General features: G+C 38.0%; 1 protein-coding gene across 4 annotated transcripts in view; it reads left to right on the top strand.

Annotated features, from left to right (window-relative positions):
* LOC129744793 (uncharacterized) overlaps positions 1–23101 on the top strand; it is a 158177-nt gene that overhangs the window by 93394 nt on the left and 41682 nt on the right. For all 4 annotated transcript variants that reach the window (XM_055737498.1, XM_055737499.1, XM_055737496.1 and 1 more), the window contains exons 4-7: positions 12420–12583; positions 13350–13626; positions 13712–14569; positions 14630–14774. In XM_055737498.1, the coding sequence (XP_055593473.1) occupies positions 12420–12583; positions 13350–13626; positions 13712–14569; positions 14630–14774 (1444 nt within the window). The remainder of the gene's footprint in view (positions 1–12419; positions 12584–13349; positions 13627–13711; positions 14570–14629; positions 14775–23101) is intronic.

Below are 23101 nucleotides of genomic sequence, written 5' to 3'. Positions count from 1 at the left end.
TCAACCAACAAACAATTCAGAACATATAAGTTTAAATTGTGAATATAAGGAGAATGCAAAGTAAAAAAAATCTGGTGTTCGTTCCATAGATTTTGATTTTCTCTAAATTCCTGATGAATAATTTATACCACCCTTAATGCTGTTCGCTAGACCTAAACGAAAAAAAAATCCTTAGCCGTTCCTTCTATTCTAAACGAAGATTCTAAATATTCCTTGAGGTAGGGGTAAATTTTAACCATCGTACTGACAACTCACTCTTACTCAAGAAGATTATTCAAAGTGGTTTACCGATGCCTTAATATGTAGCTTCCAAGCCCATCCAAGACTTGGTTTGGTAGAAGGAAACAATCTTCCGTCATCTCGTTCTTTTCTTTCATAAATTCACAACCACACGATTCAGTCAGCTCAATATCTCCCTTGGAGTCGGGGTGTGTCTGCTGTGCTGGTTAACTTTATCAAATACAACAGCTTGCCCTGACAAGACAGAAGAAGATAATTAATTTTGCTTCTGATTGAGTTGGCAATCATGCCGAAGTGTATTGCTTTCCAGCAATTTAACCGGTTGAGTTTGAGCCTTCGATCTTGATACACGGGATCAATTTCTCCAAAAGGCTTGGGAGGATTGAAATTCAAATGGGATATTACACTTGAATATTAATTTATTTTTTGCGAATTCGAGACTGAATCATGGTTGAATTTTTCGTCTTAAACTTCAATTCCTACTAGAATTTTATATTAAGAAGACTAGAAAAATATGTATGAAACTTGATTTTCTCATGTACACATGGAATACACGGTTTGGAAAATCTTGACGAGAACGTCTATGTCTATGGGTCAAAAAAAAATCTACCGTGGGAGAAAAAAGTTATGAAACCCAGAATATAATCAGTACCCGATTTGGAAATAATCACACGATATTAAAAGTTTTTTAATTATAAATAAGACAAAGATATGAAAATTCGATTGGTATGAATAGTGAATTTTGTTCACATTGCTAAATTCGATAACTTTTCGAGCAAATGAAACAAATTGGCATGGCAGGATATTTGGATATGGGAAAAGGTTCCATGATTGTTTGAAACTCCTCCCGAATTGAATTCGTAGGAGGAAAGGGAAAGAGGAAAGGGGACCATAGCGTTTATTCAATACTCGAAATGTTTCATTCGAGGAACGCAAAAAGAGAGGGAGCTCTCATACAATTTTTCGCATGAGCAAATGGGACTAAATTTGGCATGGGAGGATATTTGCATACGGAAAAGACTCTAAAGTTTTTTTTCAAATATGTCGAGACATGGCCGTAGGAACAGGTGGGTTTTGGGGGATAAATCCCCCCATGAGGGTCCAGGAAAAGTAAGCAAAGTGTTCTTCTCTCGCCCAAAATTTCAAATTCTTCAGCTAATTTGGATGATTCATGAAGGTGAATCAAGAGTGACAATCTTGACTCTGAACTGATGCCAAAGCCTCGAAAACGAAACCCAGGTTCAGATTTCTAATAGTTTATTCAAAATGTTCTCTTTGTTCATAGAAATTCATTTCTGAATTTTATATTTCTAAGGTTCTGATTCCATTTTATCAACATCAAAATAGTATTTCTGTTTCCTCATTTCGGATTCTGTATCCAGTCCGGTTCGAATCATCATTTGAAAATTTGTTTTGATATCGTCGTTCAAATTTGGTTTTGCATTTCATTCCAAATTTGATTCATGGTTTTCGAAACTCATATGCACTTTCAATATTTTGATATTAATTTTCTGAATGTGAATAACTAAATAGAAAGTATACCGAGTTTTTGTATAATATTCAGATTCGAAGCTCTTGAACATCATTCTTATGCAAAATTCAAACATAACAAAGCTTAAAAGCTTGAAAGCTTTAGGAATTGAACACTCAGAAGCAGCTTCCTAATTCGAAATTCATATTTTAATACAGATTCCAAAGTTGGATCGAATATAAATAATTAAATTAATGAATTCAAATTTAAATCACAGATTCATGAATAGAGGCTCTGGATAAATTTCATTTCTTGGTTTATATTTAAAATTTTGATCTGGAATTTAATTTCAGGAATAGTTTTTGGTACACTCCAGAAATCGAATTGAATTCGATAACATATCCAAAATTCAAATTGTGAATTCAGGTCAGAATTCAGATTCCGGATATATGTTCTCTATTTGGGGCGACTGTTTAGTTTACTTTTAATTGGTTGAATCTCGGCTTTCAGTCCCAATTTTTTTTTTAGTAAAACGACTTTATTTTTACATATCCAACGTTTCGATATTTATAGGATCTTCATCAGGGACTAAAATTTATTACAATATTAAGTTTACGTCTACTGAATCAGATCCTATAAGGATCGAAAAGTTGGATATGTAAAAATAAAGTCGTTTTTTTTAAAAAAATCTTGAGACTGAAAGCCGAGAATCAACCCACTAAGAATATATGTTCAAAATTCAGATCCCGATTAAGTTTGTAAATGAGTTTCGCAATCAAATTTATACAGGACCACAAAAAAATATAAGCCAAAAAACACAGATTTAGACATTCTTCATCTCAGAAATAACTGAACCAAATTCTACAAATTGTTTATCTCTGAATTGCCAGAGTTGCGGTTATTAAATTTGTAGAATATAATTTTATACTTCAATTTATAACATTTTTTTAAAAATTTAATGATTAATGGCATTTCGGTGAACTATACATTCTAATTGGCTGGTAAACGGTGGATAATGTGCAACACGAGACCCCATAGTGGTCATATCACCTCTTATTCACAACTCCTATCTCTACCTCCCCGCGGTGCCGGCTGGGGTGCGAGTAACCTAAGCGGAGATCGGGTACCCAACCCCGGTGGATGCTTTGGTCGCATGCAGACTGAGAAGGTGGCCGCACGCGTCTGTTCCCCAGGTCAGGGGCGGCGTGCAACAACAACCGAGCGTCTGTTCTCCAGGTCAGGGGCGGCTCAAACAGCGTCTGTCTTGCAGCAAGCGGCTGAATTTATGAAATGCGGCTCTCGCCAGCTAAGTCCAAGATGGCAGCCCCATCGCGGGATAGGGACTTTAGGCTAACAACCTACTGCTCCCGATTTGAAATTGTTACGGAATCCGAAAGAAATGACCGACCTGGAACTTTGGCGACGACTTTTAGCATGAAAACACGGACACGAATTGGAACTTGGAATGTTTTAACCCTTGCCCAACAAGGCAAACTGGAACAACTTGCTAGAGAGGCTAGCCGCCTCAAGCTTGAAATTCTGGGACTGAGCGAAGTCCGTTGGCCTAATACTGGAGAACACAAGACACAATCCGGGCAAGTCCTGCTTTACTCTGGCATACGAGGAGAACATGCTACTCGGGAACGAGGAGTTGGTTTCCTGTTAAGCCCGCAGGCCTACGCGGCCCTCATTAGATGGGAACCGATAAACGAAAGAATAATCGTAGTCAGATTTAGAACACGGGTTAGAAACCTTACAATGGTCCAGTGTTATGCGCCAACTGACGTTGCCGACTTGCAGGAGAAAGAGCAGTTTTACAGTCAACTGAACAGCGTGGTTGAGAGAATTCCGAAGGGTGACATTCAAATCCATTTGGGCGACTTCAACGCAAAGATTGGCTCCGACAATCAGGACCTTGAGCGCATCATGGGGCGCCATGGCCTAGGACAGATGAGCGAAAACGGAGAGCTGTTCGTAGAATTTTGTGGCAACAACAACATGGTGATCGGTGGATCGCTCTTCCCCCATCGACCAGCACATAAGGTCACTTGGGTATCCCGAGATGGCCGAACAGAAAATCAAATTGACCACATCTGCATCAGCCGAAAATGGAGAAGCAGCCTTCTTGATGTCCGCAACAAGCGAAGCGCAGACATTGCATCTGACCATCACCTCGTCCTTGGCGAGATACGACTGAGAGTTGCACGTGTCCAACGGCGCGAGGAGAAAGTCGGGTGTCGATACGACGTCCGCCGGTTGGAGAATCCAGAGGTGAAAAGGGCATACGTTGAACAGCTAGAATCCCGAGCCTCGGAGCTGCCGGCAGACGGAACAGTCGAAGAACAGTGGTGTGGAATCAAGAATGCCTTTATCACGACGAGCCATGGTACTCTCGGTAAAGTTTGTGGAAGAAGGAGTGAATGGATGTCGGATGAAACTTGGAGGATGGTCGATGATCGGAGAAAGGCGAAAGTCGGAATTGAGCAGGCATGTACCGGGTCAGCCAAAGCAGCCGCCCGCTTACGATATGCGGAGCTGGAAAAGGCAGTTAAACGAGCTTGTAGACGAGACAAGAGAGCCTGGACAAACTCCCTAGCCGAAGAGGGAGAAAGAGCCGCCTCCAATGGAGATATCCGATTACTTTATGACATTTCTCGCCGCCTCAGTGGTGCAAGGACTAATGCAAGAATGCCGCTAAAAGACCGAGCAGGTCAGTTATTGACCGATCGAACAGATCAGCTCAAACGATGGACTGAGCACTTCGAACAACTCTTCCGAGTCACGAATAGCGATGGCCAACAGAATCTGCAGCTCGAAGCGCCAACAGTAAGTCGCATAAATGGCGTCAACTCGGAAGCGCCTTCGCTGGCTGAAATAAAAGCGGCAATCAAAAACATGAAATCCAACAAAGCACCTGGGATCGATTGCATCCCTGCTGAAATGCTGAAAGCCGACCCTGCCCTATCAGCACAAATGTTGCACCGTCTTTTCGCTGACATCTGGGATACTGCAACATTCCCGGCCGACTGGATGCAGGGTATCCTCGTAAAGGTCCCGAAGAAAGGAGACCTGACAGAGTGCGGTAACTGGCGAGGCATAACGTTGATCTGTACAACCCTCAAAGTACTCTGCAAAGTGATTCTGAACAGGATCCAGGAGAAAATAGACGCTACACTCCGACGGCAACAAGCTGGATTCCGATCTCGACGATCATGTGTGGACCACATCACAACGCTACGAATCATACTGGAACAAATCAACGAATTCCAGGAATCTCTTCTGCTGGTGTTCGTTGATTTCGAAAAAGCATTCGACCGACTTAACCATGAAAACATCTGGGCGGCTCTAAGGCGACGAGGGGTCCCAGAGAAACTAGTCCATCTCATCGAAGCACAGTATGAGGCATTTTCGTGCAAGGTCTTGCACGACGGTGTCTTGTCCGAACCAATCCCGGTAACTGCTGGAGTGAGACAAGGATGTATTCTATCACCGCTACTTTTTCTAATCGAAATGGATGAGATTCTGATTGGATCGATTGACTGTGCACCGAACCGAGGATTGCCGTGGAATCCTTCAACAATGGAGCAACTGAACGACCTTGACCTGGCTGACGATATTGTTTTGCTCGCCCAAACACAACCAGATATGCAGAGCAAACTCGACGACCTCACCGAAAGTTCCAAGGCAGCAGGTCTCAAAGTCAATGTCGGAAAGACCAAGTCGATGGAGATCAACACAGGAAATCCCTCCAGTTTCATGGTAGCTGGGCAACAAGTTGAGAAAGTGGAGTGCTTCCAGTATCTTGGTAGCCAGATTACGCCTGATGGTGGTACCAGAAAAGACATCGAAACACGGATCAGAAAGGCCCGATTTGCGTTTGCGAGTCTCCGAAACATCTGGCGGTCACGCCAGATCTCTCTACGAACAAAAATCCGAATCTTCAACTCAAACGTCAAATCCGTATTGCTGTACGGGTGCGAAACTTGGTGCACATATGCGGTAACGACGCGAAAACTGCAAGTATTTGTAAATCGCTGCCTGCGGAATATCATCCGCGCTTGGTGGCCTGGCAACTGGATCTCGAATGAGGAACTACATCGCCGGTGTCATCAAAAGGCGCTAGAAATCGAGATTCGGGAACGTAAGTGGAGATGGATTGGGCACACGCTGCGAAGAGATGAAAACGAGATTTGCAGAGAGGCGCTAGATTGGAATCCAGAAGGTCATCGAAGAAGAGGCAGACCCAGAAATTCGTGGCGGCGAAGCCTAGCCGCTGAAATCCGAACTGTCGACGAGAATCTTGACTGGGACCAGGTGAAGACGCTGGCTCCGGATCGTCAACAGTGGAGGTCTTTTACCACGGCCCTATGCACCGGAGGATCGGCGCGGGATCATTAAGTAAGTAAGTAAGTATACATTCTAATAGGAAGAATTTCAAATGAAAGTAATGAAAATTATAGACGGATAGATTAGATTAGGAAGCATGAAAGGTGTTGAAAATGAGCCAAGAGCGTGATTTCTTGCCGTACGGCAAGAAGTTTTCTCAAATCACGCTCTTGGCTCATTTTCAACACCTTTCATGCTTCCTAATCTAATCTATCCGTCTATAATTTTCATTACTTTCATTTGAAATTCTTCCTATTAGAATGTATAGTTCACCGAAATGCCATTAATCATTAAATTAAAATCATAAACCAGCGGTGATAAACTGTTAACACATTTATAAGATTTGAGTAATGCTTCAGTAACAGTAACAGTAACAGGAGATAAAGCGAGATATCTCGTTTTGGTTCGCATGTGTTCAAGTTATCAAATCTGATCAAATTTAGTTGAAAAATTCTTATCACAAATGAAGAAGAGTTTGAGTTTATTTTGCACGTTTTGTTAAATTGAAAAAAAAAACTGGATTTTGTTTTAAAAATTGATCTCCTCTTATTTAATTATAACTGATAACGAAACAAGTGATCTTACCGTAAACAGTTTTGCTATATTTTGTTTGATGTTTTGATTAACAATATAAACATTGCAGTTTATAATCTCAAATCTTAAATTTAGATCGATTTTGCAAGAATCTGATTAGATTCACAGAAGTATAACCTTTTACTTTTTTTTATCAAATAATCAAATCTCGAGAACATGATAGATTAGGCTGATTACATTTGCGCGTAGAATTAGATTGTTTCAGAAATTAAAGGCTTTTAGGAAAAAATCTAATTCTATGTTCAATTCAAATTCCATTCCAAGCTTAGTTTACCAGATTTTTAAGAAAATTCAACGATTTCAACCACCGATGAAAGTAAATTTCCTTTTATTAAAGGATTCCTTATACAAATTAAGGGGGGGGGGGGAAGGGGGGTAGGGTCTAACACTTTCAAAAAATCGATTTTTTTATTTTTTTATTTTCTTATTGTAAAACATTTCAAGAATGTTGTGTGAAATTTTCAAGTCAATTGAAGCAAAACTGTAAAAATTATAGGCCTTTATCTCCTCCTATCTAACACTGCAAGAAAGCAAGAGCAGAAACTTCAAACGCGTTTTTCTCGAAAGCACATTTTGAAAGTCCGTGGACATCGTCATTTGAAAACTACTTATCCGATTCTTTTCAAATTTGGAACATATATTCTACATATAAAATACCAGACCCCAACGTTTTTCTTTTTTGATTTTTTTACTTTGGGGAGATTTTACAGGTGAAAAATGGCGGATTTTTTCGTGAAAAATCGTAGTTTTTACTTCAAACAGCCACAAAAATTTCATAAAATTTTTTTTAAGTTAAATAAAAACGTTGGGGTCCAGAAAAACATCTTTTAAAAATATTTTGCTCTGATTTTTTGACTTCAGATGATTCTGTGCTGAGATACAGTGTCCACCGCAAATCCTGTTTTCTAAAAGGCACCCTCGAAAGTGCTCCGTCACCGGCTCATTTTTCGATATTTTTCTACGAAAAAATTACTAAATGTTTTTTAACAATGCTTTGTATAATGCAAAAAATTTGAACACATTTGTTTGAACGATAGCTCTAGAAAAAAATCGTGAAAATGGTGTTTTTTTATACCCGTTAGACCCTACCCCCCCCCCTCCCCTTAAGCTTTAAAATTCAAAGACTCTAGGAAATATTTTCAAAAGTTTCTATAAAGTGAAAAAGGGAAAACTTTCAATGTAAAAGATATTAAAAATGAATAATCAAATAGTATAAAAAAAATCTACATAATTGTTTTTATTCGTGCATTGATTGAACAAAAATATCATAGAAACAAATGGGTCACCAGAATCTCCCAAACCCCCCCCCCCCCCCCCCCCCCCCCTATGACACGGTTCTTCCTACGTACCTCAGATTTTTTGTAAAGGAATTTGAAACCTATTTAGTGTATTGCACAAATTGAATTTCTGGAGTTTTTCTTGAAAATTTGTAGTATGGAAAGCTCTTCTAATTTTTTAAAAAGGGACTCATCCCAAAATATTCACTTGCAAAATGTTCACAAATAAATCAAAATATAAACAATTTTTCAATACAGTGAATCCCCGAATTTGGCACCTCCATGATGCATTTTAGGGTGACAAATTGGGGACAGTGACAAAATCGGGTAATTTTTAAAAGGCACATTTTCTATAATTTTGTAGTAATTAATCCGAAAATATAATAACTGCGTCATTCATAAAAGTGTAGGCGTTTAGTTGATAATAATTTTTTTACAAAGAAAATTATAAAATTTTATGCTATGTTTCTCAAAACTTTTTTTTTTTTATAATGTGAATTTTTAAAAGATATCGAACATGATCAATGTATGTGAGGAGATTGCATGCCTTCGGGAGAATAGTGCTGGAAGAGAGACCAACTCCCGGGGCCTTTTCCCTGCTTCATAAAAAAAACGCTTTTTCGACCGGTATTTTCAAGAATTATGAATAATCCCAGGTGGTTAAAATCGTCCGCTTTTGATCACACATTCCTAAATACAGCAAGTCATTTTGATTGTGTTCTGTGAATACACAATCGGGCAAAAACGTAGCACCACACCGACTTACATATTCTTTCTTAGAGCATGCTTAAATCACCTGAAAAATGTATACAAACAAGACCGTCAAAAACAGCGAGGGGCTTACATTTTTTTGTATCAATACAGAGGATTATAGCAATAAAAATTAAAAAATTTGTGTTTAAACTTGACACAACAAAAGAAATTCATTTGCAAACTCTAAGAATCAAAAATAAATGATTATTAAAAAATGCAAAAATTTATTTCAAAAACGAAATACCAAATTCGCTTTATTCGTGAAAGTTCATCAATTTGCTTAAAAGTAAAATTAATAGAATACAACTGTAACAACAGCAATTCAAAATCACTTCATGAAATTTTGTCAGTTTTTGGATTGTGTTGCAAAGCACACTGGGTTAGCTATTTAATTAATATTTGACTAAGATATTCCCAAAATTTATAACTCATTTTCTTGGAAACAAAATGCACCAGAGAAATAAGACTCATCAGAATCAGGAAAAGTAGAATGATTTTTTCAAGAATACAAATTAAACTACATTGTTCATGAAAATTATATTTTCTGCTAATTTGAAGAACACTTGCATTCTGAATTCAAAAGCTTTCATTAAAGCGGTTTCAAACGTGGTTTAAAACTTTCACGTACAATGAGCTGAGTAATAGACCTTTTTTTTCAAAAATTAGTATGTTTAAAGCCTACTTTATAGAGCCCCCCTTTTTCCCTAATTTTCATACTTTAGGTCTGGGTTTGAGTCTTAAAATTCATTAAAATGGTTTCCCGGCACCTTAAACACCGTTTAAAGAGTTCTAGTAGAATAAATCAACAAAACGGACAATTTTTACTCATTTCTGAGTATCAATCACCAAAGATGTTGCTGATTTGTCGAAAGAAGTTTTCTTGTTACATTTTTCTATTCATTATTTAATAATTTTCTTGCATAGTTTTATGAATTGTTTTACTAAAAAATTATGAATTATTACTACAAACGGATTTCAATAAAAATGAAAAGTTGTTTTGAAAACAACACCAAACATCTTACTTGATATGTAGATGGTAAGTGTTTTTAAGAAAAATAGTTTTAAACTATTTTTCTTAAAAAAGTATTCTATATTAAGGCTAATTTATTTTCCATACAGTATGTGCAACATTTACAGGTATCGGAAAACCCAATGATACTTATTACCCCTTCAAAGGAACTATTCATAGCGCTACCTTTTGACGAAATTTGCTCATAAATTAACATGGATGTATCTAATCTAGGGTTGCCATCCGTCCCGCAAAAGCGGGACATGTCCCGCTTTTTTGTTGAATGTCCCGCTGTCCCCGCTTTTTCCTCAAAATGTCCCGCTTTTTTTTCTTGGTTTAGAATATACTAAGTTAACTGACTACATACAAAACTTTCGGGCTGCACTTAGCAAAATTTTGCTGTTACTTTCTGTTAGCAGAAATATTTTTTTACTTTAGAGTTAGCAAAAAGCTAAATTTACTTGATTTCAGTTATAAAAAAGGTAATTTTACTTGATTTTAGCAAAACGAAGGTTTTTCAGCCCCTTTGTTTCACAGACACCAGCCGCCGCGACAATTGGGAGAAAAATAAAAAGCTGTCGCGATTATTTGCGGTTCCGGGATGTCAGTTACGGTGGTTCTTGTGGTGGCCAACTCTACGACGAAATGGTAGCTAAGTTGACACCGGATGCTTACAGGTTAGGTCCGATCTTAAAGTGTTCAGATTCTCAGATTCAGATTATAAGTGAATGAAATTTGTGTATTCTATTCTATAATTCAACATTCCCCTGAGTTCTCCAGAGAAAAAATAACAAAACATGAAATTACGGATCCGGGCAATCTTTTTCTTCGGTTTTTGCTAGAAATTTGAGTAAAAACTGCGGCGGCTAATTTTTTTTCTCGTTTTCTAAAATTTTAGTTAAGAAATATTGCTAAATTGATTGCTAATTTTCTAGCTGATCAAATTTGAGCAAAACTTTGCTAAGTTCTGGCCTCGAAAATTTTGTGTGTAGCAATGGACAAAATCAAACTTTAGTCTCATTTTGAATTCTGTGATGAACATAAAATCTTTGAAATACATCTTTCTCAAGTAACACTGAGAATCTTCAGGCCATTTATGAAACTTAAACTTGGTCTTGTAGCCTGTTGAAAAACCTGAAATGTTGCTCGGTTTTTCTAAAAATAAGCAGGTTTAAAGGGTGATACGGTCAAAATTTGGCCAATATCAACTTGACGTATTTCTTTCAATTTTGCATTTATAAAACCTGAACACCCCTTATTTTGTGTGTGTGTGTGTGTGTGTGTGTGTGTGTGTGTGTGTGTGTGTGTGTGTGTGTGTGTGTGTGTGTGTGTGTGTGTGTGTGTGTGTGTGTGTGTGTGTGTGTGTGTGTGTGTGTGTGTGTGTGTGTGTGTGTGTGTGTGTGTGTGTGTGTGTGTGTGTGTGTGTGTGTGTGTGTGTGTGTGTGTGTGTGTGTGTGTGTGTGTGTGTGTGTGTGTGTGTGTGTGTGTGTGTGTGTGTGTGTGTGTGTGTGTGTGTGTGTGTGTGTGTGTGTGTGTGTGTGTGTGTGTGTGTGTGTGTGTGAGTGTGTGTGTGTGTGTGTGTGTGTGTGTGTGTGTGTGTGTGTGTGTGTGTGTGTGTATGTGTGTGTGTGTGTGTGTGTGTGTGTGTGTGTGTGTGTGTGGGTGTGTGTGTGTGTGTGTGTGTGTGTGTGTGTGTGTGTGTGTGTGTGTGTGTGTGTGTGTGTGTGTGTGTTTGTGTGTGTGTGTGTGTGTGTGTGTGTGTGTGTGTGTGTGTGTGTGTGTGTGTGTGTGTGTGTGTGTGTGTGTGTGTGTGTGTGTGTGTGTGTGTGTGTGTGTGTGTGTGTGTGTGTGTGTGTGTGTGTGTAGGATGTTGCTCCTATTTTCATTTTGGAATTCACTCTTCAGTTGGCAAAATGACGTCCAAGGAAGAAGAGAAGCGTATCAAAATTTGGCTCGCGCATCGCGAAAATCCGAGCTACTCGCACGCAAAGCAGGCAAAATCGCTAAAAGATGCCAAATCGGCCGTTACAAATGTAATTAAAGTGTTTGGGGAACGTTTTTCGACAGCCAGGAAGTCTGGGTCGAGGGGAAATCGAAAACAGGAAGCCGCTGAGACGACAAAAAAGAGTTGCCGGTAGTTTCAAGCGAAACCCTATCCTCTCCTTCTTAGATGCCGCAAATAACCTGGGTGTATCGTCTGCAACAGTGCATCGAGCCAAAAAACGAGCCGGACCAATTTACACGCGTTTTCCCTTGACCAAATTTTGACTGTATCACCCTTTAAGATCTAAAAAATTAATTTTGTTCAATTTTTTTTTGTTACAACACCAGATTAGAATTACTATGGGTTTTGGAAAGAATGACACCTTGCTTTTAAATTCTAAATAAAAATGCATTTTTATATCATTTTCTTTAAAAAGAAAATCTCGTTTTTTCTATTAACTTTGGTTTCCATTTTGGTGATATTGAAGTTAAATTTTATTTGCTCTCACTTAGATCTTTTTTTAAATTTAGACCCTAATTTTGCCGCCTTAATCTCAACAGCAACAGCTGTCAACAATCGTTTTCCAATTGTATCCTTGAGCTCTTGATTTCCCGAAGCGCAAAACGCCAACTTTCAACGTGATTTTATTTAGTTTTATTATCGTTCCCCGTTAATTTTTCTTCTATTTTTCTTCTCGATTGGCAGGATTTCTGGTGGACAAGTTTGGCCGCTACAAACCGGTGGTGATTATGAGCCTGCTGCTGAACGCCCTCTTCCATCACTCGCTGCTGCTGATTCCGCAGCAGGAAATCCCCGGCAAGGTACCGGAAGCGTACGTAATGAGACATCCGGAGACGGGAAATGTTGAGGTAAGAACCTGAGCTGGCTGGCACCGTGAGAATCCATACGTCTGCCTTCTCAGGGCCGGGCCTCCGGGTGGATGCAATTTATTTTTATGAAATTGGCTTTTGGTGTGACCGACCGAACGGAAGGAAGGAAGTTAGCTAGCTGGCGAGCGAAAGTGAACGTTCGATGCTTGTGGCCAGCTGTCATAACGCCCTGGAGTTAACAAAGTTGTTTCTTTGAGGTGTTGACAGGTATTAAGCCGGGATATTGATGGTGGCGGCTGTAATGGTTTTCCCGGTAAAAGTTTTAGGTATATTGGTTCATTGGTGCCATATACCTACTATTAACAGCAAAACAAACATAAAAAATCACAAAATCAGACATAAATATCTCTTCAAACACCGGGACACTGGCTGACTCATTATCAAAATTGCATTAACTATCCTTACCGTTAGATATCAATAATATTTCCATTTTTATCAGCCTTTTTAATGATTACTGATATGAAAAATTTCAAGCTCATGGATTGTGGTTAACCTTCCCCTGGAGCTATAATTTTCTATTCTCTGCAATGTTTTAAATTTTAAAATTCATCTCAGTTCGTAGTTCCACTCAGTGTTGTTAAAACAAAAACTGGTCATCAAATTTTGAAGGTGCCAAAAATATGATAGAGTTGATGAGATTTTTTCCCAACAGGCATCGGCCCTTGTATCCGTGACCCGGCTTATGAATAAGTAACAGTTTAATTAGCTTCTTGTCTCCCATCTTTTCTCCCATCGAACGTTGTAGGTCTGGTGGTCTCCCTGTCCGAGTCGTGAATGTCCCGAGGAAGAGGAAATTGACATAGCCGTGGACCAATGTTTGGATCATTGTTTGCTACTGGAGCAGGACCCCAAAATAGAGATAGTTCCACCGCCGACGTTTGCCCCCATTCTACCTCCAGCCGTGGGTGACGTGGCCGGCGATGAGATGGAACTGTACATCAACAAGAAGATCAACCGGAAGAACAAGACCTCACTGGACATTTCGTTGAGTAGTTCGAGCACCACCGAGCTGTATCTGGATAGTAAGATTTGTTTATAAACGGATGAGCTTCTGACGTTAATCGTTATTTGACTAGTTTCTCGTTTGATTGTGGTTTATCGTTTTAGAACAAATTTTAAGTAAAGACCCAGATTCTTCGGAGGAGAGTGAGGAAAGTTGGGTGCTTGCGGGAAGTGGAGATTCGGCCTATTTTGTGCTGGACATGCACCCGGATTTGGGTGAGCCAATCGAGCAGCTGGGAATGGAAGTTGAACATGATGACAACGAAACCGTTACGGATTTTAAAACCCGATTTGGGGAAAAGCTTCTTTGGAAACAGGGTGTCAACGTTACGGCTCTGGAGGAGGAAGATCTCCGTTGTGGAGGAATTGTGTTGTCTTCCAATATGTCACTGAACAGTAACATAAAATTGAGTGAACTCGCGGCAGATTGTATGGTACAAAGATGCCGTTTCCGTAAGAATGGTCCCGATATATGCCCACCGGATTACAAGGAAAGTGATGATAAGGTTTTCTGGATCTACTTTGGCTTGCGGTTCCTGGCAACAACTATGCTGTCAGCTGGTGTTACAATCATGGATCCTATTGCCCTGACTATGATTGAAAAGTACGGAGGAGATTTTGGTCGGGAGCGTCTTTTCTCCAGTATAGGAATGGCCATCTTCTCCCCAATCACCGGTATAATGATTGACTTCTTCTCGAGAGATCTCGGCTACACGGATTACTCGGCTGCCTTCTACACATACGATATCCTGTTGGTGATTTCATCGATATCAGTGTTTATGATGCCGCTGGGAGAAAAACTACCGGCAGACAATGTGTTCAAGGATCTGCTCAATCTACTTAAGCTGAAGCATGTGATCATCTTCATTTGGTTCCTGTTTTTGTTGGGCAATTTCTGGGGCTTTATCGAAAGTTTCCTGTTCCTATATCTTAAAGAGTTGGGAGCTCCCAATTATCTGCTTGGTGAGGATCTTTTTAAGTATATTTCATAGGACGATTAAAAATAGCATTTATCTTTTGCAGGTATTACAATCACTGTGGGTACGGTGAGCAGTATTCCATTTTTGTACGGAGCAGGTCGAATTACCAAATTTATCGGACATGTCAACCTGATTGTGATAGCCTTCATTGCTCACGCTTGCCGTCTAGTGGGGTATTCGTTGATTGAGTAAGTAATATCCTCAGGTATCAGAATGAGGCTAGGCTTAATAGCATGCACGTTATCCAAACATACTGGAAAGTTACCTTATCTTATTATAAGACTCTTATATATTTTTTTCATATATTAGAATGTTTGTAGATCCAGACAAAGAATGACTGTTCCAATGCATTGAGTTTACCAATATTTGGATGTATGAAAGAACAATGTAACCGATATTTGGGTAACAAAAAAGGTCAATAAATGATGACGTGGTCTAAAGAGGAGTATTTATTTGAAAACCTTCATAACGGGAATTTCTTTGGTGTTATGCTCCGTCAAAGTTATTTATACTTGAGTAAGATAGGTTAATAAAACGTAAGTTAGTTGTATAACATCGGCAAAACCAGGGGGAAGAGTCTGGATTACCAATCAACTTGTTTCTGGACGACGAGACGGCCTCGTCGGATCACGATATATGCAATCTTTTTGCTTAAAAGTTTTCTAGCGTCTTTACTTTCTGAACAAATAACTAGTGCAACTAGAAACGTTCCATCTTTGAATAGCCTTTTAAACAACATCTCTTTTGATGAAGAAACTATTCTGCAGGCGACTGTTAAACTGAAAAAATCTGTTTCCCCGGGCCTCGACGGCATACCAGCTTCTTTCTGAAATGCTTCATGCCTCATTTAGTTATTCCTATCAAACGCATATTTGACGCATCGCTAGACAAAGCTATCTTTCCGTCTTTGTGGAAGAATGCTTTTATGGTTTACAAAAAAGGCGAGAGGAGGGATATTCATAACTACAGAGGAATATCGGCTTTGTGTGCAGTAGCTAAATTGTTCGAACTCGTTATATTTGACCCAATTTTCTCGTTTTGCATGCAATATATTTGTAATGATCAACATGGATTTATGCCCAAGCAATCTACGACTACGAACTTATTGAAATTTATATCATTTGTGCAAAACAGCTTTGCTGCCGGTTTTCAAGTCGATGCAATTTACACATCTGTCGGCTGCCTTTGACAAGGTGAACCGCGAAAAAGCTATTGCGAAGATGGAGAGGCTAGGAATTTGCGGATCCTTTTTAGATTGGTTTCGTAGTTATCTCATTGGACGTAAATTCTCTGTAAGATCAGTTAACCCATGTTCCAAAAAATTCTCTGGCACATCAGGCGTGCCTTGAGGCAGCCACTTTGGCCCAATAGTGTTCCTGATTTACTTCAATGACGTGCTTTTCTTCTTGAATTGGTCCAAAACTCGCATATGCAGGTGATCTGAAGCTTTTCTACACTATAAAATGTTTTACAGCGACAGCTTGACAATCTTGCCAAATGGTGCGATGACAACTGCCTGCCATGAAACCGCAAAAAATGCTCGGTCATCCCCTTTTCCCGTAAACGGCTTCCTGTAACTGCTGATTATTTTCTTGGAAACCAGATTATTGCTCGATAAAAGAACGTAAATGATTTGGGTGTAATATTTGACCAACAGTTGGACTTTAAGTCGCACACTAACTATGTAGTCGACAAAGCATCGAGAAGTTTGGGATCTATCTTTCGCGTGACTGAAGACTTCATTTACTGCCTGAAAAGTCTATATTGTAGCCTTGTCCGCTCAACTTTGGAGTATGCATCTGCTGTATGGAATCCCTATTATGTATCAGAATGGTGCTGATCGAATCGAGGCCATCCAAAGACGCTTTATACGTTACGCTTTGAGACACTTGAATTGGCAAGACCCTTCCGCCTCCCTCGATACGAGAATTGTTACTTTCTCATATCCTTGGAAACGTTCCAAGCCCGGCGAGCTTCTATTCGAGCACTATTAGTGTCCGATCTTCTGGCTTCGAATATAGACTGCCCCATGCTGCTGGTAACTATCAATTTGTGCGTTTGAGCTCCAGGCAAGGCCGTGCGAACGGAGGGTTTGCCCTCGAATGGACATTTTTGTCAAGTTAAATTTTCAACGTACTAACGACTTGATCTTACAAGGTTTTAAATAAGTGTTAACAAGCAAGTCAGATATTGGAGAAATTACATACAAAAACTCATCTCGCCTTTAGAATGGGTTTTTTTTTATAAAGAAGTATAACTAAACAAGTTCCAAATTGTGAATCAATCATTTATAACTTCAGAATTATTTCATCGAATACTAATTTTGTACATCAACAAGTTGAAAGACATGTATAGGTGTTTAAAATATTAAACCTAGTATCACCATTCTTTATTGTTATAAATTTTGATTTACAAAAAATCGTGCTGATATAAAATATTCTTCAAAAAAACCAATTTCAGTCTTAATTTTGTTTTGTGTCTCTTGTTCTTCTTAACGCTCAACATCACATTTAAAAACATTTTGATAAATTTAGCCAAAGCCAAAAAATTTACTTCTTTCCCAGGTGCAAAGAATTTAAAAGCTAATTTTGACTAATTTCGGTGCCCTGGATCTAAATACGCAATTTTTCTATCAGCATGTGTTTATAACAACGTTTGAAAATATTTTGAATCATTTTACTGATTTCTGCATTTTTTGACAAATCTCAAAACATAAACAAAACATTTTGATATAAAGGTTCAAAATCAATCGTCAACTTTCCCCAAGACTTCAAATAATTGAGATCTGCGAAAAAAGTGATATAAGTTTTCAATTTGTTTACTTTGCCTAATTTTAAAAGAAGTTGAAATTGAATGAAAGATATTTCTTAAGCAAAGATCTAGCAGGTAGATTTGGTAGATTTAAGCGTCCTGCACTCGAATATTATTGAATTTTGTCCAGAGGAAATTTCATGAAATCATATTCGCCAAAATGCTGTCCCATTGATTTATCAATTAAATTCTTTTAATGAGTTTTTACAATGGGAAGACAAGTTTATTGAAAAAAAACCCTGTGAAACGTTAAAACACTTATGATTTTCATCTTCATATTTTATTTTAATTTTCAAATCAATTATCCGATTTTCAAATCAAACTATTCAAATGAATGATGATCAAAGGACAATGTTACAAAATATTCATTTCTATTTTTTTCGTGCCGTATTAAGTACGTAGGGGGTTCAGTATAACTGTAAAGCTACGGAATCCGAAAGAGCCTTAGTTTCTCGAGTTGATGGAACTATTGCCAACACCCGGGAAACTGGAAATTTTTGGATTAGTTGCCCAAACCATGGCGATTTGGTATGACCATGCATTCGAGTAATAAATCCTGGCTGGAGAAGGCCGGCTTCTGGTGCCGGAATACCGCAGACACAGCACATGATTCTCGAGATGTGGGAACTGGGTCTCAAGTTTAACGGGAATTCTCGGAACAGTTCCCAAAGTGTGTAAACATATGATGTTTCCATGCAGTCGAGAATAAATCCAAGCTGGAGGTGAATCAAACACAGTGCAGGGTTTTCGAATTATGAGAACAGTTGCTGAGACCCAGTAAAACGGGGATTTCTCGAAACACTTTCCAAAGTGTGGGAATATTCGATATTTCCATGCAGTCGAGAATAAATCCTTATTTGGAGGCAAATCAGTACATGATTCTCGAATTGTGGGAGCTTTAAGCTGCCCGAAGTGTGGTATTTTGTTTATCTACCGTCGAATATAAAGGCTGACTGATAGGAAATAATAACTAAGAAATGAAGAGATGTTGAATGAACTTTCGAGTAGAATCCGTCCAAACCAACGAAGGACTACAAATCTAATATCTACAAGACCTCCTGTGAAGTTGTTCTCGAGGATATGTCGCGTTCCTGGTATTAGAGTACCTTTTGACACCAACACCATTTGAATCAAGGTAGAATAATGTATTCGTCGGAAATCATCTAAGTCGTGTAGCGTAAAGTTTTGGGCTGGACGTGTGCTGTAATAAACACGAATAAAGCGAATATTCTTTTTTTAAAAAAGAAAATATCATTTGCTTTCTTTTTATTAATTTACTAGCTGATCCCGTACGAACTTCGTTTCGCTAAAAATGTAAAAATTTGATCAGATTAGCTGTTATTATTTTCACTCAATCGAGATATTTCTAATACTGAAGAAAAAAATACCTTCGCTTTGAGATTATCCTCATTGATAAAATAAGAACCAAACTTCATAAACGACATAACAGTTTCTTTTAGCATCCCGTTATTCAATAAGCACGATAACCCGTTTAGTTTTCACGACATTTTAAAAAAATGGCGGATGGTTCAAAAGAATTTTACCTTTTCGTTGTACAATAATCCAAAATTCAACACATAAAATCATATTGATTTAATCACTACATGCCTGTGCATAAGTTTTCAAATCGATTCTTTGTAGACTCTTTTCACAAAAATTAATAGCTAAAAACGATTGCTCGTCTATTTCAATTCCTGTAGGTAAATTTTCATATCATTGAAATGCATTATAACGTAAATATATAAAAAAAAATAGAGTGATGTTAATATGGACGAACCTTTCGCCGACTTTTGACACTAAATTTCATACCCGAAATAAATTGCTTGTCTCTAAAACCCCTATGTGCAAAGTTTCATCTCAACCCGATGCATAATAACGACAATATCGCAAAAACAATGAACAATCAATATGGACGACCCTTTTCCAATCTCAATCTCATATTTAATGAATGTAATCAATTTCTCGTCCCTTAAAACTCGCACGCACTAAATTTAATTTCCATCGGATACATAATAACGACAATATCGCTAAAACAGAGAAAAGTTTATATGGACGACCCCTTTGACTGACCCCTGATCCAAAATTTGAAACCTGACATCAATTCCTCATCCCCTAAAACCTCAATATACAAATTTTCATCTCAATCCCATGTTTGATAAGGCCAATATCGCAAAAACACTGAACTGTTAATATGAACGCCCCCTTTTGCTGACCCCTTTTACAAAATTTGACACTTGAAATCGATTGTTCATTCCTAAAAACTTTCATGTGCCAATTTCCATGACATTCCGATGTATTATGACGTCAATATAACTAAAACAGTATTTATTTAGTATGGACGACCCCTTAAGCCGGCCCCTTACACCAAATTTGATACCTGAAATCGGTAATCCGTCTTTCAAAACGTCCGTGTACCAATTTCCAACTCAATCCTATGCATAATGACTGTAATATGGCATAAACAGTATGTGTGTTGTATGGACGACCTCTTTGGACGACCCCTGATCCTGAATTTTATGCTTGGAATCGATTGCTCGTCTCACTCAGGTGCTAATTTTCATCACAATCCGACGAAAAATAATGTCAATATCACGAAAACAATATTTGTCTTGTATGGACAACCCCCTTCAGAAGGGGTCATCTGAAAATCTGAAAACATTTTTTTTCAATCCTGGTCCTAATGAGCATTCACGCCAAATTTCAGCTCTCAAGCTCTTAAGATTGCTGAGTCTATAGAGGACAAACAAACAAACAAACCCATAGAAATTGCTTTATCTATCTATATATATATAAAAAGCAATTTCTGTATGTTTGTTTGTTTGTTTGTTTGTTTGTTTGTTTGTCCTCTATAGACTCAGCCGTCTTAAGAGCTAGAGAGCTGAAATTTGGCATGGATACTCATTAGGACCAGGAAGGATGAAAAATGTTTTCAGATTTTTGGATGACCCCTTCTGAAGGGGGTCGTCCATACAAGACAAATATTGTTTTCACGATATTGACGTTATTTTTCGTCGGATTGTGTTGAAAATTCGCACATGAGTGTGTTGAAAGACGAGCAATCGATTTCAGGTGTCAAATTTTGTGTAAGGGGTCAGCCAAAGGGGTCGTCCATATTAATTGTTCGCTGTTTGTGCGATATTGACGTTATTATACATCGTATTCAGATGAAAATTGGTACACGATAGTTTTGAGTGACGTGCAATCGATTTGAGGTATCCAATTTAGTGTAAGGGGCCGGAAAAAGGGGTCGTCCATATTTAATTTTCAGTATCTTAGTGATATTGTCGTTTTTATACATCGGATCGGGATGAAAATTTGCACATAGGAGTTATTAGGGAAAAATAACTGATTTCAATTCAAACTAAAATCAGGGGTCGACCAAAGGGGTCTTCCATGTTAACTATTCACTGTTGATGCAATATTGTCGTTATTATACATCGGATTCAGACGAAAATTGGTACACGAGGATTTTGAGAGATCAGCAATGGATTTCAGGTATTCAATTCAGTTTAAGGGGCCGACAAAGTGGGTCGTCCATATAAACCTTTCAATATTTTTGCAATATCAACGTTATTATACATCGGATTGGGATGAAAATTTCCACACGGTAGTTTTCAGGGACGGACAATCGATCTCAGATGTCAAACATTTTGCCAGGGGTCGACGAAAGGGGTCGTCCATATAAATTAATTTTTCATTATTTTTAGCAATATTGACGTAATTATATAATGGATTGTTTTGAAAATTTGCACACGGGAGTTTTTAGGGAAGGGCAATCGATTATAGATATCAAAGTTTATATAAGAGCCTCCGAAAGGGGTTTAGCTTTTTGGCAATAATTTCGTTGTTATGCAATGATTTAGTCGAAATTTATACACGTAGTTTTTGATTCCTGATTTCATATTTAGTAGCACACGACAGACGAAGTGATCGTCCAATATTTTTGCAATTATTACTTATCAATGAATCTGGAAAATGCTTGGCAATCGACTTTCATACAAACTATTCATGACATATTCCAAGTTGAAAGCGAAACGGAGTTCGTATGGGATCAGCTAGTATATATATATATAGATTAAAAATGTCTACGCTTAGTAAAAGGTTTGAACCGTTTTCTGAGAAAAACCCTTTTTTGTTTGAACCAATGCGGTCGTATTTTACGTCACCACTTCCATTTAATGTTATATGATTTTAATCGCCGTAATTTTTATGATTATAATTTTAATGGCATGTGCGGCGGAGTGAAAACTAGAGAGAATTTATTTATAGAAATTTGAAAGAAAGGTGGATAGACAGGCATTAGTGCGCCAATAGGAGAAAGCTTGATAGGTGTTGAAATTTTAGGCTAGAGGGCATGTTGATGAAAAGCTCCCATGAATTGCTCCCGCCTTTGCTCTACACTAGCTAACTATACATAAGAAACTCAGAAAGAGAATTCCCATGCATAGCGAGCCCAGTGGTTTGAAAGCGTGTTTTTACGCACACTTCAAAAAAAAAAAAATACAACAAGAAAATACGGTTCAAAAATTGACACTTGGCCAAAAATTAAGAACGCGGAATAGATTAAATGTGAAATGCGAAAAAATCGACAAGTAGCAACTATTCGCAGCGAATCTGAAAAAAGATGGCAACGTCGCTAGAACTGTTCTCGCATAAGAAAAGCTCAGTAGACCTATGGGTTGCTACGTTTTTGCTCGTTTGAAGTGTGCGTAAAAACACGCTCTCAACCTTTCTCCTATTGGCGCACTAATGCCTGTCTATCCACCTTTCTTTCAAATTTCTATTTAAATTTAAAAGTTTCAAGGAGCTTATACATAGCGATTATTTTTTGTGCGCATTTAAAAAAAAGTTTCTTCACAATTTATTGAAATTTTGTCGAGAAACTCCCTTTTGTTCCTATAATCGGAGTTATTTTTTAATTTTAGGTTTCGTATAAAATCATTGCATTGGGATAGTAAGCATGGTTTCATAATCATGAAATATTCATAATTTTACAGATTTTCAACCAGATTTGTCAATGTTAGGGGAGAGTGAGGATACTTGATCCCTGGGGATACTTGATTCCTTCGCTATATCTCTAAACAGGAATGTCTTACAAATATCAAATGTTCTAGAAAAATTTGCGAAGCAGAACAAAACAATGGTGTTATCTCAACAAATTCTAAAAATTATATTTGTCAAGTTATTGAGCCTTGTTTGTAAAATAAAACCGTGATTTGAAGTTCTTAATTTATCACTTTAAATGTTTCTCACAGGAAAAATATATAAAAAAAATTAATTTCAAAATGTCAATTGTAAGAGTATTTTTTGAAAGCGTTCTTATATAAAAATATTCGGGCAATATCTGAGCCCTTGATTGAACGAAGGGTAGTAAGGTATTAAAAATCAGCTATTGGTTTAATATAGATTTATTGGTTTATGGATTATGAAAGATCCATTATATCTAAAACTGATCAATTTAAAAATACTAATTTGAGATCAGCTCCGCGAGCTGTACAAAAAAGTCTCGAGGTCCGCAAGCGGCCCGCGGGCCGCATTTGGTTCATCCCTGCTCTAATAGCTTGTATTACTTGTTGGCATTATGTCCAAACCAAATAAGTCTCCACCAAATGAATGCAATGAGATTCAAAAAATGTTTTAATATGGCTAATTCATAGATAAACTTTTTATATCAAACAAATTCAAAAAGTTAAAAAATAAGTTT

The sequence above is a fragment of the Uranotaenia lowii genome, chromosome 2 (genome assembly GCF_029784155.1).
Source record: "Uranotaenia lowii strain MFRU-FL chromosome 2, ASM2978415v1, whole genome shotgun sequence".
Taxonomy (NCBI): domain Eukaryota; kingdom Metazoa; phylum Arthropoda; class Insecta; order Diptera; family Culicidae; genus Uranotaenia; species Uranotaenia lowii.
The sequence above is the reverse complement of the archived record's forward strand: the minus strand, read 5'-3'. Positions and strand labels throughout refer to the sequence as shown.